This window comes from Pecten maximus, chromosome 18 (genome assembly GCF_902652985.1).
Source record: "Pecten maximus chromosome 18, xPecMax1.1, whole genome shotgun sequence".
Lineage (NCBI taxonomy): Eukaryota > Metazoa > Mollusca > Bivalvia > Pectinida > Pectinidae > Pecten > Pecten maximus.
Window position 1 is genome coordinate 9,955,569 of NC_047032.1, and position 20,280 is coordinate 9,975,848.

Sequence of the window (20,280 nt, forward strand, 5' to 3'; positions counted from 1 at the left end):
GACAAAACAAAAACTACGTTGGTGTGATATTGTCTTTGACAAGTCTAATTAAAAGGTCATTACTGATTCCCAGTGAGTTTGTAGTCTTGTATAGATAAACAAATTATTACACGGAAAATGCTCACAAAATAGATACAAGGTATATAATTTTGAGAGGAGATATGTTTGCACACTTTATTATGTTTTCACAGGAAAAAACTCGAGAACAGAAGGAAGCCGAACTCATTCCCAAGGTCAAAGAGGCCTTGACCTTAGGCATCAATGTCATCGATGATGCATTTGAGAAACTTGACAGCCATGTCGCTGACTCTGACTCTGAAGATGATGACGAAACGGGATACAGAGTTGATCCCATCTTAGAACCCAAGGTCAGAGGTCAAATTTTGAATATTTAAATAGTGCATAATATTAAAATTGTACAGTTTATATTGGTAGATTTCGTTTTGTTTAGTTCATGAATGGAAAACGCTAAATACAGAAGGCTATGTATATTGTTTTGTTATGTATGGGGTATTTATGGAATGTGTGCAAAAGAAAACAAAAAAGATTCATTGATCACATACTTGCCAACTTTCAAAAATTCTCATGGGGGAGAAAGTGCGTGAACGACATTTTTGACCGGAAAACACATTTCACGCGCGACACATTTAGCGAACAAAAACGAAGGGGAGATAATTTGCTATTGGAAAATAAATCCCTTGCATGAACACTTAAGCTTCCTTCCCTCACTAAAAAAAAGGGGAAAAGAAACTTACTTCAAGCTTGGCCAATGATCTTTTTTATTCAAGTTTGGAAATATAATTGTATAAGCAACAAGTTACAAAAAAATAGATGCAAAATTACATCATTATTTATCTTTTCTGGAAATTATTTAACTGACTGTTCACTCTAAATAAAAGTATTTACTTAGATATGTTATGAAAATTATGTTGTAAGATAGATGTCAGTCAATGAATGCAAATTATCACAATGATATCACTTTCTATCAAGCTTTCTCTCCGGCAGTAAACTTCAAAAGAAAATACCTAAAATGTCACAATAAATATCCAGAGTACAATATAATATCTGAATGAAATTTCAAATGTTTCCTTTGGTTTAAAACAAAGACAATAATACAAAAAAAAAAAAAAAAAGGGGGCTGTACTAGCAGTTGCACTCAATATATTATAGGCTTACAACTCAGTGCTTTGTAGGTGGGGACTGATACTTAAATTCTAAGTTTTTAACATGACAGTATTTAGTTTAAGAAAGTGAGTATTTGTGGACATGTTTTTGTCTTTCAAAATGTGAATTGGGAAAGTTTCTGCCAAAATAAGTCTCTGCTAATTGACACTAAGTATGCTGATGATACGGTGATTGAAACGACATGTTACCTACCGGCAACCAGGCCTTCGGTCTATATGGTCGTTATTGTGAATTTATTTCCTTGTGCTAATTATCTAAAGATCAGCCAATGTTTAAATGTAGTTAACATTTCAAGAAGTAATCTGTTGTCACATTTGATACTCCGTTGATAACATTGCCAGTGTTGTTTTCACTTTTACTGTCCGAGATATACTATCAAGTAGAGGTCGTTTTATGCGCTTGACATCAAAGGCAGTATATGAAGCCATTTGCAAGCGTTTAATCAACCATGACCCACCTGCTACGAAACCATCACCATGCGTCCTCAGCTTAATTGGTTTTAATTAATTGTTTATTTATCGGGGTATTGTCACCCTTGCAGTCAGTGAAGTGTCAGAATTTCATTACGGTCTGTGAGCAGGTCAGTTAACTGACCAATGCCCCACACATATGTCTTTCACCAGCCAGCAAGCCTTACCTGTCATAGGCCTAAGTGAAACTAACAAGATGAATAGGGGCTCCATACGGGGTTATCAAGACATATTCTCCAAAATCGGGAGAATACACTATGTTTTATCTATACGATCAGGAGACGGGGCAGGGAGTCTTGAATCAGGAAATTCCCGACTAAATCGGTAAAGTTGGCAAGTATGTGATCATGGAAATAACCCCCACATGTATAGTTTACATATCAAAATCACAAAATTAATCCCTAGCATAAATAACCTCATTTACAGTATTGAAAAGTTGTGATCTTTCACTTTTACATATTAATTACAATACTGTATCAACAATGAAATGATAAAGCTACTATGTTAACTTATGAGACTATTAATATAAAATGTTTAGCCACTGAATCACAATTATTCTGAAACACATTATTATTAAACTGTTTATGTTTTTATCAATTTGCCGGTGGTTTTTCTCCGGGTACTCCGGCTTTCCTCCACCTTCAAAACCTGGCACGTCCTTAAATGACCCTGGCTGTTAATAGGACGTTAAACAAAAACAAACCAAAACTTTATCATGTGACCTGACCTGTTTCACAGTCTCCAGTTTTGATCTCTATATAGGTTTATAAGTACATGTACAATGTATTTTGATACTTGATCATGTTAATTTAAGTTAAGTATGTGTAAGCATCTAGAGGATTAGAAGCTCAAATAAATTATTTTTTTGTGTACAGCTATTTGTAGAATTCATGATTGATACAAATGTGTTTAACTTTGAACAGGACCCATACCTCACCAGGGCCCTGCCTTTGCTGATAGGAACTCCGAATTTCCTGGCAGACGACAATGTTGGCTTATTAGAGGAGGAATCAGGTTTGTTTACTTTATTAACTGATTTATAAATAAGAATTTTGTTTGGGAGGTGAATAATAGAACTTCATAAATTTACTGTCGGCATACCGGCTTAAACTTTTTCTATTTTTAGTACTTTAATGATCACATTGATAATGGGGTTGCACTTTCGATCAAAACATAAATCTGTAAAAATTTGATGATTTGTTAAAATTGAAATTGTGATGATCTCTTAATCCATTAACCTCTGATTTACATATTTGTTAAAATTGTGTGGTCTATGAATCCCATTAAAACTGGATAACTTGTTGAAATTTTATTTTGCCAAAATGTTATATGCTACATATTACAGTAGTCAAAACATGAGGTGTATTTTTCTTTAAAAGACTAATGTGTTAACATATAGGACACTTAATTGATAGGTGGTATAGCATTGTTTACTTTGTACAAGACAATGCATTAGGATATTATGCACCTGTTTGTATTTGACCTTTGACATTTGACCTTTGATAGAGGAGGAAGAGAGTGACCATGGCAGTATTAGTGAAAGTGAATCTGAAGACGAGCAGAAACCAGAGAAACAGGAGTCTTCAGAGGAAGTGAGAAAGTTTGTTAGAAATATATATAGTGTACATGTTTACTGTAGATGTTTATAGTGTAGATGTTTAAGTGTAGATGTTTACAGTGTAGATGTTTACAGTGTAGATGTTTACAGTGTAGATGTTTACAGTGTAGATGTTTACAGTGTAGATGTTTACAATTTAGATTGTTTTGTTGTTTATAGATGTTTACTTGTTTGTATGGTTACTTAGATTATTACTGCTTATATACTATACTCAATCTTGAATTGTCCGCTTTAAACTTGAATTACCATAGGACTGTTGCGGATGAGTTTACAATGTAACAGGCCAATTTTGAAAATATTTGGTATATTTTCAGTTGAACGTGCTTTTACATGTTTGTTTTGATTCTATTTATAGTAACTGTTTAGCTTACTTTCATTTTAGCATTCTTTTGTTAACATTTATTTATCATGATTTTATCTATGGTAAATTTTTTAAGCTTGCTTTCAGTTAAGCATGTATTATTTATTCATTTGTGTATTTCATTTCTGTATTGTGTAAATTATCAAGCTTTTCAGTTGAGTATGCTTTAATTTACTCGGGTGTATTATGTTTTTCTGTGTAGTACTCATATAGTGAGAGTGACAGTGATTCAGACGCACCAAAATCGAGACCTGCACCCAGAAAAATTATCAGGGACAGTTCTGACGAGGTTGGTTATACTAAAAAATACTTACAGCACACATGCATTTTGCACAATTAAAGTGCCAGTGAACTTATGGTATGATGCAGTGATGTTTGTCCATCAACTTTTAGCTTCTAGTAGACTATAATCAACTGATTACTAATATCAACAAATAAGTTAAAATATTCTTCTGCTCAAATTCAAGAGGTCCCAGAGGCCTGTTATTTTGCCAGAAGGGACTTATGACAGTGCTACAAACATTCTTCATATGGTTGACCTTGGCATATTTTCAAGGTCACAGGGATCAAATTGGTGAAAAATCTTTTGAGAATATTCTCCAGTTTCTTGTTGAAGACAAATAGACCTGATGTTTGGCTACAAGGTTCCTCCAACAGATTGCTGCGAGCGTTCCTCATAATTTTGTAACAGAGCACATATGATCATTATTAGTTAAATCGCTGCCTCCCCTAGGGATCAAATCCGGGAACTCTGGCTAAGGTCTTACACTCAGCCGAGCGGACTAGAGAAATGATCTCTGTAGTCCAGTGGTATATTGCAGCTAGTATTTACCAGGGTTACAATTTTGTACATTTAGGTTTCATTTTCTGTGTATTTCATTGACACTTCTGTAGCTTTAGATTTAACGAAGCCCTGGTGTTAAGACTTGTACTACACAGGATCAACAACGCCCTTCTCCTGTATCTACTGGTGTAGGATTATCATATGGATTATGTGTGATTTATCAAAAGCACAGACAGAGTTTGTTTTTTGGGTATCACAGTTTGTTTGTTTTGTTTGTTTGCTGGGTTTATCGCCCCGTGAACAGCCAGGGTCATTTTGAGGCTGGGTTTCCTTGTAGTAGTTGGTGACTACCTCACTGAACAACATACGGGAGGCCTGTCGCATGCAATCCACAGTAATTAGGGTACATTGTATCACAGTTCCATTATCTAACTGACAATGCATCAATGAAAAACCAAACAATGCATGAGTCACTGATCTCACCTCTCTGTTAGAAATTTACAGAAGCATCACTCACATCAGGTCAATTTTACCATTATTCCTAACAAGCAATATGAGTGATTCAGGCCCTCTGGGCCTCTTGTTACATTATGTTGTATATTGAAATTTTTGTGAGATGAAATTGTGACAGTATATATTTTTGACACCAAAACTTCTGGTATGACATTGTACCACTTTAAAAAATATTTTCACAATAATTAAAGGTTGAATATTACAGTAATATAAAGTTTTGATAATTACATTAACGGTGGAATTAAAAATAAGGACTAAATTCCTTATTTCTTTTGCAGAGTGATGAGAGTGATGGTGATTTGTTTGGAGGAAAGGGAAAGAACAGTGATGATGAGGAAGATGAGAGCGATTATACAGATGAAGAGGAATCAGGCAGAGAAAAAGAAACACAGGTAAATCTGATGTCTTGTCAGCATGGGGTGGGCATGGCATGTGGTGGGCACGGGGTGGGCATGAGGTGGGCACAGGGTGGGCATGTGGTGGGCACGGGGTGGGCATGTGGTGGGCACGGAGTGGGCATGTGGTGGTCACGGCATGAGCTGGGCATGTGGTGGGCATGGAGTGGGCATGTGGTGGGCACGGAGTAGGCATGTGGTGGGCAGTGGGTGGATACGGCATGGGGTGGTCACGGCATGAGCTGGGGATGTGGTAGGCATAGGGTGGTCACAGCAAAGGGTGGGCACGACAAAGGGTGGCCAAGGGTAGGGATTGGCTTGGGTAGGACATGGGGTGGGGATGGGCACAAGGTGAGCACGGCATAGGGTGGGCACGGGATGGAATGGGCACATGTTGGATACGTGGTGGTACGGGCCAGCACGGTCAGCATAGAATCAATTATTAGCTACTAGGCTAGACATTATGAAGTTCAGAGAATAAGAAAAACACTGTCTGGTAGAGTAAAAGTCTTACGATTATTTTGTATTAATAGTTTGACAATAGAAGTGGAACAGACACGTTCAGGAAGTTTTTCTTTGTTCTTCCAAAATACATAATATAAAAATAATCTGCTTCCACTTCTGAATTTAGTCTAAAGGGCCAGCTGACTTTGCATCAGAACTGGCTAAGAAAATTGGAGCTCCTACCAAAATACCGCCGAAAGAGAGCGACGAGGAAGAGGAAGATTACGACGAACCTAAACCAAAGATGAAAGGTGAGAATGTGTTAACATACTTCCTGTAAATTACTGGGTTTATTCACAGGGTTTCTAATGCAACAATTCAAAAAGTAAGATAAATGTAAAGAGAAAAGTACTTTAAATATGTTTTTCACATGATGGTTGAGAGATGTCGCAATGTAAGTGATAAGTCAAAGAGACAAAGCCTCTTTACTTATGAAATAAAGTCAACACACTTAATTCAAATATTGACTTGCACATGACCTGATATTTATTGTCTGCATATCTATTTTTGTGCTATATGAGATGAAATAAGAGGATAATTAAGTGATATTCCTGGAAGTGTGTGTAATCCATTTTAGGAAAAGGAAAGAAAAGAACTGAATCTGAGAGCAGCCATAAAAAATCAAAAAAAGGAAAAGAAAAATCTAAGCAAAAAATTCCAGATGATGGTAAGAATTTTTGATTTGTGATTATACTGTGATGATGGATGCCACCAAACTGTGTTTCTGTAACCTTGTGTCCTACGACCTTAGCTGTTTGTAGGACATAAGTTCTCTAACTAATTCCTAGTTGATACCTCTGTATGTTGTCATAGTAATGTATTCATACTTCTATAAATGCCATACATGTATTATTTATTACGCTTCTAATAATACATACATATATATGTGTCTATATTTTCATTATGATTTTTGCTTTTGTTCTGTTCAGGGGCCATGGTGGCCGAGTGTTTGTTCTGTGTTCATGATGGAAACCAAAAGAACATAATTAATTTTGCCATTTCAATTTATGATAAAGTTTAAAACTAACTGTGAAACCTTTCCTGTAGATGCTGACCCCTTTGGTGCCCCAGAAGAAGACGATTCCCCGTTTGGTACCTCAGGAGGACTTTTCTCCTCCAGCAAGAGTATGTTTGACAATGACAGTGATGAGGTAAATCTCTTGTGAAAAAAAAAATTATGATTCATAAAACAGAATTCTGTAGAGTACTGTGTTGTACAGATGTGTTTTCAGCCCAGGACCCCTTTCTTTAACATTCCATGAGGTAATGAAATTCTGTAACATATTCCATTGAAAAACATTATTGGACCTCCGGAAAAGTCCTACTTCAGGAAATTTCCTTTGATTTTGCAATACTTTCCCATGGAAAATTTTAATTCAACTTAAAAGAATTTCTTTAAATTAAGGGATATTGATGAAACTTGGGCCAGGAAATCAAAAGAATGGGTTTTGTTTCCCTTATTGCGGAGAGATATACCACTCTAAAATCGGGGAAATATATGTAACATTACTCAAACGAAAATACCTTACCATTAATGCTGAACTATCCAAGTCAATGTTACGGGCCCTTTGAGCCTTTTGTCCTCTAGTATGTTTAATCCATGTTTATTTTTGTTTTCTGTGTTCTGGGCGGTCAGTTTTATTTTGCTGTTTTTAAAATGCCCTTTTAATAATCGAGGGACAGTGGTCTTGTGGTAGGACGAAAGGCTATGTGACCGAAGGGTCACTAGTTCGAGTCCCAGCATGGGCGCTGTGTTGTATCCTTGAACAAGATACTCTACTCCATTATGTTCCAGTTGACTGGGCTGTAAATGAGTATGTGATAGGGTAGAGCAAAATGTGTGTAAACTGTTAGCGCCTAAATGGCAGCTCTGGTTGTATGGGCTTGTTGCTAAAGGCTTAATAACCATAGATTATAATTTGTGAACCGCTTTGAGATGACTATGTTGCTGTGATATAGCGGTATATAAAACTCAAAATTATCATTGATTAGATACTGATGCTGTTTTTGATTTTAGGGTGGTCTGTTTGATGACGTGGAGAAAGCACCAGTTATAGAGGAAGGTATGGTGTGAAATGTCTGTTTATGGTTTGTGGGTATCGTAATACATATTTTACATCCTGAAAATCAGCTATACACAATTGAATGACAATATCCCTTCTATAGGTGTCCCCCTTGACCCCTTCTATAGATGTCCCCCTTGACCCCTTCTATAGGTGTTCTCATTGACCCCCTTCTATAGGTGCCCCCTTGACTCCTTCTATAGGTGTCCCCCTTGACCCCTTCTATAGGTGTCCCCCTTTACCCCCTTCTATAGGTGTCCCCCTTGACCCCCTTCTATAGGTGTCCCCCTTGACCCCTTCTATAGGTGTCCCCCTTGACCCCCTTCTATAGATGTCCCCCTTTACCCCCTTCTATAGGTGTCCCCCTTGACCCCCTTCTATAGGTGTCCCCTGACCCCTTCTATAGGTGTTCCCATTGACCCCCTTCTATAGGTGTCCCCTTGACCCCCTTCTATAGGTGTCCCCCTTGACCCCCTTCTATAGGTGTCCCCTTGACCCCCTTCTATAGGTGTCCCCTTGACCCCCTTCTATAGATGTCCCCCTTGACCCCCTTCTATAGGATGTCCCCCTTGACCCCCTTCTATAGGTGTCCCCCTTGACCCCCTTCTATAGGTGTCCCCCCTTGACCCCCTTCTATAGGTGTCCCCCTTGACCCCCTTCTATAGATGTCCCCCTTGACCCCTTCTATAGGTGTCCCCCTTGACCCCCTTCTATAGGTGTCCCCCTTGACCCCCTTCTATAGGTGTCCCCTTAACCCCCTTCTATAGATGTCCCCCTTGGCCCCCTTCTATAGGTGTCCCCTTTATCCCTTCTATAGGTGTCCCTATTTACCCCCTTCTATAGATGCCCCCTTGAGCCCATTCTCATATGACCCTGGCTGTTGTGAGGATGTTGAACAAATAAAAAAAAACTCAACATGTAGATTTTATCAGTTTTTGGTCAAACTTCACAAAAATATTATAATGGACCATGATATCTTGGACAATTGAGTTAAAGAGGATTTTGGGTCAAGGTCAAAGTCACTCTTAGCAGGGGGCTGTAGGGGACGTCATGTATTGCGTTAGCGATACCCTGTATGCTTGTTTTGTGTTGATTTTAGTAAAGCTGACATGTTACACTGTAAACTTCTGCAGTTACAGATAAATAGTATAAACCTATGTCCTTAGAAGAATTTCTTAATTCTAATTCAAAATATTACGATAGAAGTTATATGACACAACTAATACATGTATGATATTTAAGAGTGTGACATTTCGATGTCTACGCTGTCATCTTCATCAGACTAATGACCAGTGTGAAGCGTTCTAGCACTGTTTTATGTAGTGTCCGAGATGGTAGAAGATTCGATCTTCTCTAAAGGATGTTTTGTCCACACTATTTTCGACCTTGGTGTCAATAGGATCATAACTTTACCATGCTGAGGAAAAAATGTTCCAGAAAATTCGAAATATTGTTCATTGTCTCCATAAAAACCTGTTATGGTAATAAATGAAGCAGTTACATATGGTGTTTTTATTTCAATATATAATTAAAATTGATTTACTGTCAGATATTAATGGACCATTATTTATTTCATATACTAGAAAAACCTCCAAAGAAATCTTCAAGTAAGAAGCCTGCAGGTGGAGTAGCCCTGTTTGGTGAAGGTAAGGCAGTGTTTTCTGGGATCAACATTGAGATGTTGTAAAGAATACTTGGAAGAATTTAAAGTCAAAAACATATATAGAGTAAATATGAACAAGTAAAATAAAAAATATCTTTGTGAAGTAAAAACTCATTTGAGATATAATATAATAGAATGTTTTTGATGGTCAAGCTAAATACAGCTGCAGAAATCGTAAGTGAACAGCGTACACCCATTAGCCAATACATTCCTTGTATAAAATCTATCATCTATATACTATAGTCTTCAGTTCCAGATTTCCCAATGGGCTATATTTAAGCTGTCTAATTGTATATTCCTTGTCCAAACTGACCACAGGAAAGATTTTTTGAAGCTGTTAACCGTTTCAGAATTTATTAGAAAATGATGTTTAAAGGTACAGAACGGCCAGAAATTTGTACTTGTGTAGAGTATTCCTATATATATGACGTAGTATTGAAAATTTCAAATCACGATAGGGTTATCCTCAAAATAGACTTTCCGATGCATGTTGTCATCTCGTCCGAAAGTTTCATGTAAATGTTCAACAATCTCACTCCGATAGTTTTGATATAATTAGATCGTTTTTTAATTCCATGTACTTCTAGATGACGAAGATGACGGAGAAATGTTTGGGTCAGCTACCAAGAAGAGGAGCAACTCTGATAAAAAACCAACGTCCATAACAGCTCCGTCCACAAAGAAAGGCGTGGTTAGTAGCGGAGGTGGCGGGTTCTTTGATGACGATGATGATGATGAGGAGGAGGAGGATGCTGGCGGTTTGTTTGCCACATCAAGCAAGAAAGCAGGTAGGTATAGCATATATACCTCCCCATCGACTTATTGTATAAACAATAAACATTTTTTTATAGTGGACTTAGACTTTTCACTCTTGTTGGCATTGATTGAGTGGTGTTACTGTGGTCAAGCAGGTCACCTTCATGCCGTTTTCATGTCAGATCGGGGAATCAAATGATGAACACCTAGCTAGGAGATAAGCGAGTGTATTTCTGCTCAACCTGACCGTAAACTTACTACCTGTACATTTCAGCTTAAGTGTTTCGGTTATGAAATTTAAAAAGAATTTTAAAAAACTCAAGTTTTGATTTGGTAGATTTAGAGATCTGGTTCAAGTGGAAGCTTGAGAAATTTACATTTTGTTTTTGTTTTTTTTTGTATGAAGTTTATAATCAGACCACATGATTCAATTAATTGATTTCCAGTTTGACCTGAGAGGTGTTGCTTATGACCTTGACCTAGTTATATTAGGTAACCTTGATCTCTGAGAATGTCATCTTTCTATTCAGGAGTTGAAAAGGCAAGTGCTCCGTCTAGTTCAGCATTATTTGATGATGAGGATGAGGAGGGTGATCTGTTTGGGTCAGGTCCTGCAGTAAGACAGCCGGAGAAGAAAAAGAAGCCAGAGAAAACAAAGGCAGACAAAAAGGTCAGAGTTCAATATAGCAGACAAATGAATTTATACAGTCATGCAGGTCTCTGTTATGGACATCCTATATTGTGACAATGGTAGATATTGTAATCCCGTTCACATTTATATCAGAAAATTTTCTGATAATTTCTTACAAAAGAAACACTTGGTTGGTTTCTGATTGGGAGGTGTCGTACAGGTGTAATCTCAGACAGGAGTCCTTGTGTCTGGTGGAACAAGTTATCATCATAATAACTGAAATTCATGTTGGACACTTGTAACACCTGTCATGGCAGCCAAAGTAAATATAAATATGGAGGAAAAAAACGATCTTTGTACCAATGTAATCTACATCTACAGTACAACAACCCCCCCCCCCCCCCCCCCACCCACTACAACAACAACAGCCAATTTTTAGTTAAAAAAAGTGTGTGAGTTACAGGGGTTTTTATTTGGTATATGGTTTTAATTGTAAATCTAGAATTATTTTGAAAAAGCTGTTATCTTTAAGCTTCGCCAATATTAGTGTTTATTTTATTTATTTTTTATTTCTGAGTATGTATGAAATAATGAAAGTTAAATTAGTGTAAGAAATTATCAATTATATTTTATAAAGCAATAAAAACAAATGCCCAATATTACAAGATGTCGATGAAACATACATTTTTATGTGTAGAAATTCAGTATTAGCTCACTAGACAGCTAGGTTGAAGTTTTCATAAAACAATGTTGTGTCAATACTAATGAGGATACAGCTTAGGTATTTTACATGTGTGTTCCTTGTGACAAGACCTTTCCATTGGTACTGAATTTGCAGAGCTGCTAACCTTTACCATGACTTTTACCTGGTTTTAAAAAAAACTAAATTTGAATTACAACACAATCGGAGAGCTATGTTGTAATCTGACTTGTTTTTGTTTATACAGCTACCAGCAGGGGCCGTGTCTATGTTTGGCAGTGGACCCAACCCTCTAGCTGCTGCTCTGAAGAAACAGCGTGCTGCCTCTGACGTACGTTGATATAAAATGCTGTTCAGCCGCTGCAGTTGACTGTCAATGCTTGCATCAGGTTTTAATGCTATGTTGTCTGTTGTTGTAACAGGTTTTGATGCTATGTTGTCTGTTGTTGTAACAGGTTTTGATGCTATGTTGTCTGTTGTTGTAACAGGTTGTGATGCTATGTTGTCTGTTGCCGTAACAGGTTGTGACTATGTTGTCTGTTGTTGTAACAGGTTTTGATGCTATGTTGTCTGTTGTTGTAACAGGTTGTGATGCTATGTTGTCTGTTGCCGTAACAGGTTGTGACTATGTTGTCTGTTGTTGTAACAGGTTGTGACTATGTTGTCTGTTGTTGTAACAGGTTGTGACACTATGTTGTCTGTTGTAACAGGTTGTGACTATGTTGTATGTTGTAACAGGTTGTGATGCTATGTTGTCTGTTGTTGTAACAGGTTGTGACTATGTTGTCTGTTGTTGTAACATGTTGTGACTGTTGTCTGTTGTTGTAACAGGTTGTGACTATGTTGTCTGTTGTAACAGGTTGTGACTATGTTGTCTGTTGTTGTAACAGGTTGTGACTATGTTGTCTGTTGTTGTAACAGGTTGTGATGCTATGTTGTCTGTTGTTGTAACAGGTTGTGACTATGTTGTCTGTTGCCGTAACAGGTTGTGACTATGTTGTCTGTTGTTGTAACAGGTTGTGATGCTATGTTGTCTGTTGTTGTAACAGGTTTTGATGCTATGTTGTCTGTTGTTGTAACAGGTTGTGACTATGTTGTCTGTTGTTGTAACAGGTTGTGACTATGTTGTCTGTTGTTGTAACAGGTTGTGACTATGTTGTCTGTTGTTGTAACAGGTTGTGATGCTATGTTGTCTGTTGTTGTAACAGGTTGTGAATATGTTGTCTGTTGTAACAGGTTGGGACGCTATGTTGTCTGTTGTAACAGGTTGTGACTATGTTGTCTGTTGTTGTAACAGGTTGTGACTCTATGTTGTCTGTTGTTGTAACAGGTTGTGACTATGTTGTCTGTTGTTGTAACATGTTGTGACTATGTTGTCTGTTGTTGTAACAGGTTGTGACGCTATGTTGTCTGTTGCCGTAACAGGTTGTGATGCTATGTTGTCTGTTGTTGTAACAGGTTGTGACTATGTTGTCTGTTGTTGTAACAGGTTGTGATGCTATGTTGTCTGTTGTTGTAACAGGTTGTGACTATGTTGTCTGTTGTTGTAACAGGTTGTGACTATGTTGTCTGTTGTTGTAACAGGTTGTGACTATGTTGTCTGTTGTTGTAACATGTTGTGATGCTATGTTGTCTGTTGTTGTAACAGGTTGTGATGCTGTGTTGTCTGTTGTTGTAACAGGTTGTGACTATGTTGTCTGTTGTTGTAACAGGTTGTGACTATGGTGTCTGTTGTTGTAACATGTTGTGACTATGGTGTCTGTTGTTGTAACAGGTTGTGACTATGTTGTCTGTTGCCGTAACAGGTTGTGACTATGTTGTCTGTTGTTGTAACAGGTTGTGATGCTATGTTGTCTGTTGTTGTAACAGGTTGTGACACTATGTTGTCTGTTGTTGTAACAGGTTGTGATTATGGTGTCTGTTGTTGTAACATGTTGTGACTGTGTTGTCTGTTGTTGTAACAGGTTGTGACTATGTTGTCTGTTGTTGTAACAGGTTGTGATGCTATATGTTGTCAATCTTATTAAGGAGCTACTGAAGTGTCAGTTATAAAAATTACATTGGCTAGTAATTTGATCTTACTCCGTAAAAATGTTGGAGACAAATTCTTCATGCATGGAAACAAGACTGTTCTTAAAAAAATCTTTCTCACTTAATATGTGTTTTTTCAGGATTTGAGATTCTGGATCAAATAAAAAATCTTTATAACACCTGGCTAATCAGTTCCTTAGTCACCCTCCTCCTCATTTCTCCTCCTCCTCATCTTCCTCAATCGTAAGTCACTGTCCTAAATTCTTCTTTGTCACCCTCCTCCTCATTACTCCTCATCCTCATCTTCCTCAATCATAAGCCACTGTCCTCAATTCTTCTTTTGTCACCCTCCTCCTCATTTCTCCTCATCCTCATCTTCCTCAATCATAAGTCACTGTCCTAAATTCTTCTTTGTCACCCTCCTCCTCATTTCTCCTCCTCCTCATCTTCCTCAATCATAAGTCACTGTCCTAAATTCTTCTTTGTCACCCTCCTCCTCATTTCTCCTCCTCCTCATCTTCCTCAATCATAAGTCACTGTCCTAAATTCTTCTTTGTCACCCTCCTCCTCATTTCTCCTCCTCCTCATCTTCCTCAATCGTAAGTCACTGTCCCAAATTCTTCTTTTGTCACCCTCTTCCTCATTACTCCTCATCCTCATCTTCCTCAATAATAAGCCACTGTCCTAAATTCTTCTTTTGTCACCCTCCTCCTCATTTCTCCTCATCCTCATCTTCCTCAATCATAAGCCACTGTCCTAAATTCTTCTTTTGTCACCCTCTTCCTCATTACTCCTCATCCTCATCTTCCTCAATCGTAAGTCACTGTCCTAAATTCTTCTTTGTCACCCTCTTCCTCATTACTCGTCTTCCTCTTCTTCTCAGTCATAAGTTACTGTCCTAAATTCTCCTCCATCCACCTTCTCCTCCTCTTCTTCTCAATCATAAGCGTCCTCCTCCTCGTCTTCCTCAATCATAAGTTACTGTTTTTAATTCTCCTCCTCCTCCTCCTCCTCCTTAATAAGGGTCCAGCTGCTGCTCTTGCTGCTGACGATGGCGATGACGATGGCGATAGCGATGACGATTTATTTATCTATTTATTTATTTATTTACATCAGGATGAAGACAGTGATGCCTCGGCCGGGAACAAGTCTCGTAGCAGTAGTGTTAAGTCAAGTCAGTCACATTCTTCCTTATCCTCGCGACAAGTTGATCGCATCAAAAAGGACGGTCGGAGCTCATCCAGCAACAGCCTGTTTGATGATGATGCTGATGAAGCCTTGTTCAGGGAAACTCCTAAACCAAGAGCAGACAGGTGAGATGTCTTTTCTGTTCCTCGTCGTTATGCTGTAAGATAAAGGTTTAAACAGGCTTTGGGTATGATATAAATAACCAAAAAGGCTAGAAATGCAGGACATGGTTCTTAAATGACTGAATCCTCAAAAAAAAAAATTGGATTTTTAACTTGTCTCTTCAAAGAAGAGAGAGCTGATGTTGTCAATCTAGTGTCTGCATTGCTTTTCCACCTTTAAATTTTTGGTGCAAGTGTTGAAAGGCATTAACACATCACTCTATAATTGTACAATGTACTAGGGTACTGATATTTGACATTAGGGTCCCTGTGGGGTTATACTCTCCTCTCCCGAAGTTGAACTAAAAGATTAATTTGGGGAAAAGAAACCGCTTTTTGAAATATTTTGGACTTTGACAAAAACTCTTAGGATGAAGTGTTGAAAGGCATTAACACATCACTTTATAACTGTACTAGAGTACTGATATTTGACATTAGGGTCCCTGTGGGGTTATACTCTCCTCTCCCGAAGTTGAACTAAAAGATTAATTTGGGGAAAAGAAACTGCTTTTTGTAATACATTTTGTATTTGGGACTTTGACAAAAACTTTTAAGTTTTAGGATGAAGTGTTGAAAGGCATTAACACATCACTTTATAACTGTACTAGAGTACTGATATTTGACATTAGGGTCCCTCTGGGGTTTGACTATTAACTCAGGGAGTCAAACTGAGGGATTTTTGGAAAAAATAAACCTGCTTTATGAAATGTTTTGGATTTAGACATTTTTGAAGAAAGAGATTTTTCAGCTATTCATGAATGACGTCAACTAAGGTTGAGTAACAGTTCTGTCGAGTAATTCAATATCAGTCTTATTTATCCAATATGCAAAACAATACCAATTTATAAATTTTGATTATTTATTGACAAACATTTGCCAGAAAAGCTATGCTGTTCTACAACTGTTACAGCTCTTGTTAAAATTAACTGTTATTTTACAGTAAATCTAAAGCTAAGCCAGCCGCGTCGTTGTTTGGTGACGATGAAGATGATGGTTTGTTTGGTATGGGGAAGAAACCAGCAACCACAAAAAAGGTATGTAGGACGTTACTATGTGGTATTGACGCAGGGGCCGCGGTGGCCGAGTGGTTAAGGTGTCCCGACACTTTATCACTAGCCCTCCACCTCTGGGTTGTGAGTTTGAAACCTACAAGTGGCAGTTAATTGCCAGGTACTGACCGTAGGCCGGTGGTTTTTCTCCAGGTACTCCGGCTTTCCTCCACCTCCAAAATCTGGCACGTCCTTAAATGACCATGGCTGTTAATAGGACGTTAAACAAAACAAACCAAACCAAGTATTTATGCTCAATGAAAATGGCACACGTAGAATTAAAGTTCACCGTCACTATGGAAACACTTCTGTGAGTTTACATAAACGATGTCATGCTGTTGTCTCTGAATCATAGGTGATGTAGTCTATTGAAAATACATTGTGCAGAGTGGAACATGGTTGTTTGATACAGTCTACACAAAAGTTTGAACCCGAAAACAGTCTAAATACAAAATGTAATTTTGAACCATTTAAAAGAAAGTATACCCACAATTTTGTCATGTTTCACATGAAAAGTATGTGAAATATATAATGAAGTTACTGTTAGCTGGTTATTTTCATGGGTCAAGAAAATCATGATTTTCATTGAACACAGAAGAATAATATTTAATGAATTAAGATTTTGTGATCTGGTTAGGATATTATAATTTCACGAATATTGCTCTCAGTATCAATTAAATTACAAAGTGTTTAACATGTGATTGTTGAAATAGTATATCACAGCCATTTATATTGTAGACCTATGCATATTGTTAAACCGTGATTGTTAATCTGACGTAAAATTTAATGTGTATGTACAAAATCATCTGTAATATGTAGTATATAATCTGTTCTGAACTATTGTAATAGTCAAAATAACCTTAGATCGGAGGCGGCCGAGTCGGGTAATGACCGAGTCGGGTAATGACCGAGTCGGGTAATGACCGAGTCGGGTAATGACAGAGTCGGGTAATGACCGAATCGGGTAATGACCGAATCGGGTAATGACAGAGTCGGGTAATGACAGAGTCGAGTAATGACCGAGTTGAGTAATGACCGAGTTGAGTAATGACTGAGTCGGGCAATGACCGAGTCGAGTGATGACCGAGTCGAGTAATGACCAAGTCGAGTAATGACTGAGTCGGGTAAAGACCGAGTCAAGTAATGACCAAGTCGGGTAATCACCGAGTCGAGCAATGACCGGGTCGAGTAATGACCGAGTCGGGTAATGACCATACAATATGATGGAAAAATAGCCAGCTATACAGTATATTTAAGACAAGCTATACGAGTTGCTTAAACAAGCTACATGAGTTGCAATGACCATTTACCTCATTCCTGGTAATATTTGGGAGAAATATTTACAGAGTGCAGAGAAACCTCGGTCGGGTAGCCTGTTTGGTGAGGAGGATGACCAAGAAGGTGGAGATATGTTCGGTGGCGCCCCCGCCAAATCTACCAGGTATTTTTTATCATTTCCTTTCTCAATATTCCTGGCATAAAGTCTCCAAGATATCTTACATCATGTAACTAAATATTATAACCCAATAACAGTATTTTCTTTCAGTTTCCAGGAAATAATTCATTCTATTTGAAATATAGATTCCATTTAATAGCAAAATTGTTGTCTAAATTTAGAAAACAGCTTGAATGAGAAATATTTATAAAGAATATTAATAAAAACAATGTTTACATTACCAAAAGAATCTGTCATGGGTCATTGTATAGGCCCGTTCTTGATTATTTTTCTCCCATACTTAAAAAACAATAATAAAATCTTGAGGTGTTTTGAAACCTAATCATCGGTTATCATAGATTTCCCATTAAATGTGTGTCGAAAAATCGGGCCGGGGTGGCCGATTGGTTAAGGTGTCCTGACACTTTATCACTAGCCCTCCACCTCTGGGTTGCGAGTTCGAACCCTACGTGGGGCAGTTGTCTGGTACTGACCGTAGGCCGGTGGATTTTCTCCGGGTACTCCGGCTTTCCTCCACCTCCAAAACCTGGCACGTCCTTAAATGACCCTGGCTGTTAATAGGACGTTAAACAAAATAAGCCATAAAAATGTCAAAATTCATGAAGTTTTCAATTTGTGACGTGGTTACATAACATAATATGATGCTACCCTGTTGTGAGTATGGTGTCATAGTGTATGAAAGCTGTCATCCCCGACCTCATGTGAAATAGAGTTATCCAATCCCTATAGCAACCACTAGATCATCCTAGGAAGTAAGTTTATGAAATTATGACCTGAAGTTAATGTAAACTCCTGGGAGCATTGAATATTGCTTTGACTACAGTGTTCTGTATAATATATGCACAGTGCCAGTAAGAAACCAGTGGGCGGCGTATCCTTGTTCGGCGGAGCAGATATCCTTGGTAAAAAGAAAGCTGACCCAACAGGACCAGCTCCCACAGCCCAGAAACAGGTCAGTTCTCTTCTCTCTATCATTATTAAGGATATGATATTATTATGTATTGTCAAAACTCATGTTATTTTCACACCAGTATCATAATTTACGCACCCTTCAAATTGCCTTAAAACAGATGAAAAATGTCTCTTCTGAAGTACACACCACAAAAATAGTAAAATCTATTAAATTTTTTTTTAAAAGTTCATTACTTATTCCCTGTAAGTGTGTAGTCTTATATAAAGTATAAACAAACAAATATTACCATATATTATTATGTATACAGTGTCACAGATTTCTTAATAGATCAATAGGTATTAAGAAGGTCTATACTTGTAGTTTAATTCATGGTCTCTTTAATACATAACATGATTTCAAATTTCAACATGTGATTACAACTCCTGTTAAGGGAAAACTATTCATTGTCGGATAATTTAAGTGTCTATAAGCGGTTTTGGCCCTAAATAACCACTGTGTATTATTTAACTGAGATTGTTTCTGTTTTCAGGAACCTACAAAACCACAAGCTGCTGTACCTAAAAAATCTCCTCTGTCATTGTTTGATGATAATGAAGATGAGGAAGATGATTTGTTTGGGGGCGGTGGTGCAAAGGCAGCCACAGTACCACAGGTGGGATAATGAGTTCACTATATTTGACCCTGTCTATATACATGGTTTTGTGTCGATCGAAATACATGTACTTATATTTTTTTTGTATATTTATTTTTGGTATATTTGACCTAATTAATATATGCAGTGATCAATTTCAGTGTTACAGTTTTAAAACCATTGTCATCTATTCAGTGTTTTTTGAAAAAAAACAAAAAAAATCAGTTACTTTTATAGACAGACAGAGCCAGATGTTATATTCATCCAAAGTTTAAAAGATGTTTTATGTTTGAAAAAAATAACCTTCCAATCTGACTACAGAGCAATGAAAGAATTTTCATCCAAAATATTAGACACTTTGTGACGAGATGTAAGAGCCAAGCAGCTGTAGGTTGAACAGTTCAAGCTATAAATAGTAACATGTTTCTAGGTCAGACCTAGTGCCACAGGGGGAAACAAGCGAGATTTGTTTGGTGATGAAGATGTCCTCTTTGGAGGGGCTGAGGAGGAGTCCCCGGGAGTCAATCTGTTTGGTTCTCCTGCCTCCCCAGGGACATCTCCTGTGGTAAGTATCTAACTCTTGGTCCAGTTCTAGATGACATGTCAAAGATCATGGCTCTATCTCCTAAACAAAAGAAGCAGGCTCCGTCGGCTGAGTGACAGAAAATGTATTTAATACAATGGACAAGCAACACCACTCTGTCGGCTGAGTGACCGAAGATGTATTTAACACGATGTACAAGCCACATGGACCCACTCCGTCAGCTGTATCACAGAAATTGTATTTTAACACTTTGTTCAAGCCACACTGACTCACTCCATTAGCTATAACACAGAGATTATATTTTAACACTTGACTTGAGTCCTGTAGGATAGTTCCTAAACAGTTGAGTCCTGTAGGATAGTTCCTAAACAATTGAGTCCTGTAGGATGGTTCCTAAACACTTGAGTCCTGTAGGATTGAGTCCTGTAGGATGGTTCCTAAACACTTGAGTCCTGTAGGATTGAGTCCTGTAGGATGGTCCCTAAACAATTGAGTCCTGTAGGATTGAGTCCTGTAGGATGGTCCCTAAACAGTTGAGTCCTGTAGGATGGTTCCTAAACAGTTGAGTCCTGTAGGATAGTTCCTAAACAATTGAGTCCTGTAGGATTGAGTCCTGTAGGATGGTTCCTAAACAGTTGAGTCCTGTAGGATGGTCCCTAAACAG

General features: G+C 37.8%; 1 protein-coding gene across 1 annotated transcript in view; it reads left to right on the forward strand.

The window, feature by feature from the left end:
- Positions 1–20,280, forward strand: part of LOC117317018 (WASH complex subunit 2-like) — a 47,687-nt gene that overhangs the window by 7,023 nt on the left and 20,384 nt on the right. The window contains exons 10-28 of the mRNA XM_033871796.1: positions 192–368; positions 2,579–2,669; positions 3,162–3,247; positions 3,837–3,923; positions 5,210–5,323; positions 5,958–6,081; positions 6,408–6,497; positions 6,878–6,981; positions 7,848–7,893; positions 9,477–9,539; positions 10,144–10,344; positions 10,843–10,982; positions 11,891–11,974; positions 14,791–14,987; positions 15,964–16,057; positions 17,419–17,513; positions 18,375–18,480; positions 18,971–19,093; positions 19,503–19,637. Coding sequence (XP_033727687.1) covers positions 192–368; positions 2,579–2,669; positions 3,162–3,247; positions 3,837–3,923; positions 5,210–5,323; positions 5,958–6,081; positions 6,408–6,497; positions 6,878–6,981; positions 7,848–7,893; positions 9,477–9,539; positions 10,144–10,344; positions 10,843–10,982; positions 11,891–11,974; positions 14,791–14,987; positions 15,964–16,057; positions 17,419–17,513; positions 18,375–18,480; positions 18,971–19,093; positions 19,503–19,637 — 2,157 coding nt within the window. The remainder of the gene's footprint in view (positions 1–191; positions 369–2,578; positions 2,670–3,161; positions 3,248–3,836; positions 3,924–5,209; positions 5,324–5,957; positions 6,082–6,407; positions 6,498–6,877; positions 6,982–7,847; positions 7,894–9,476; positions 9,540–10,143; positions 10,345–10,842; positions 10,983–11,890; positions 11,975–14,790; positions 14,988–15,963; positions 16,058–17,418; positions 17,514–18,374; positions 18,481–18,970; positions 19,094–19,502; positions 19,638–20,280) is intronic.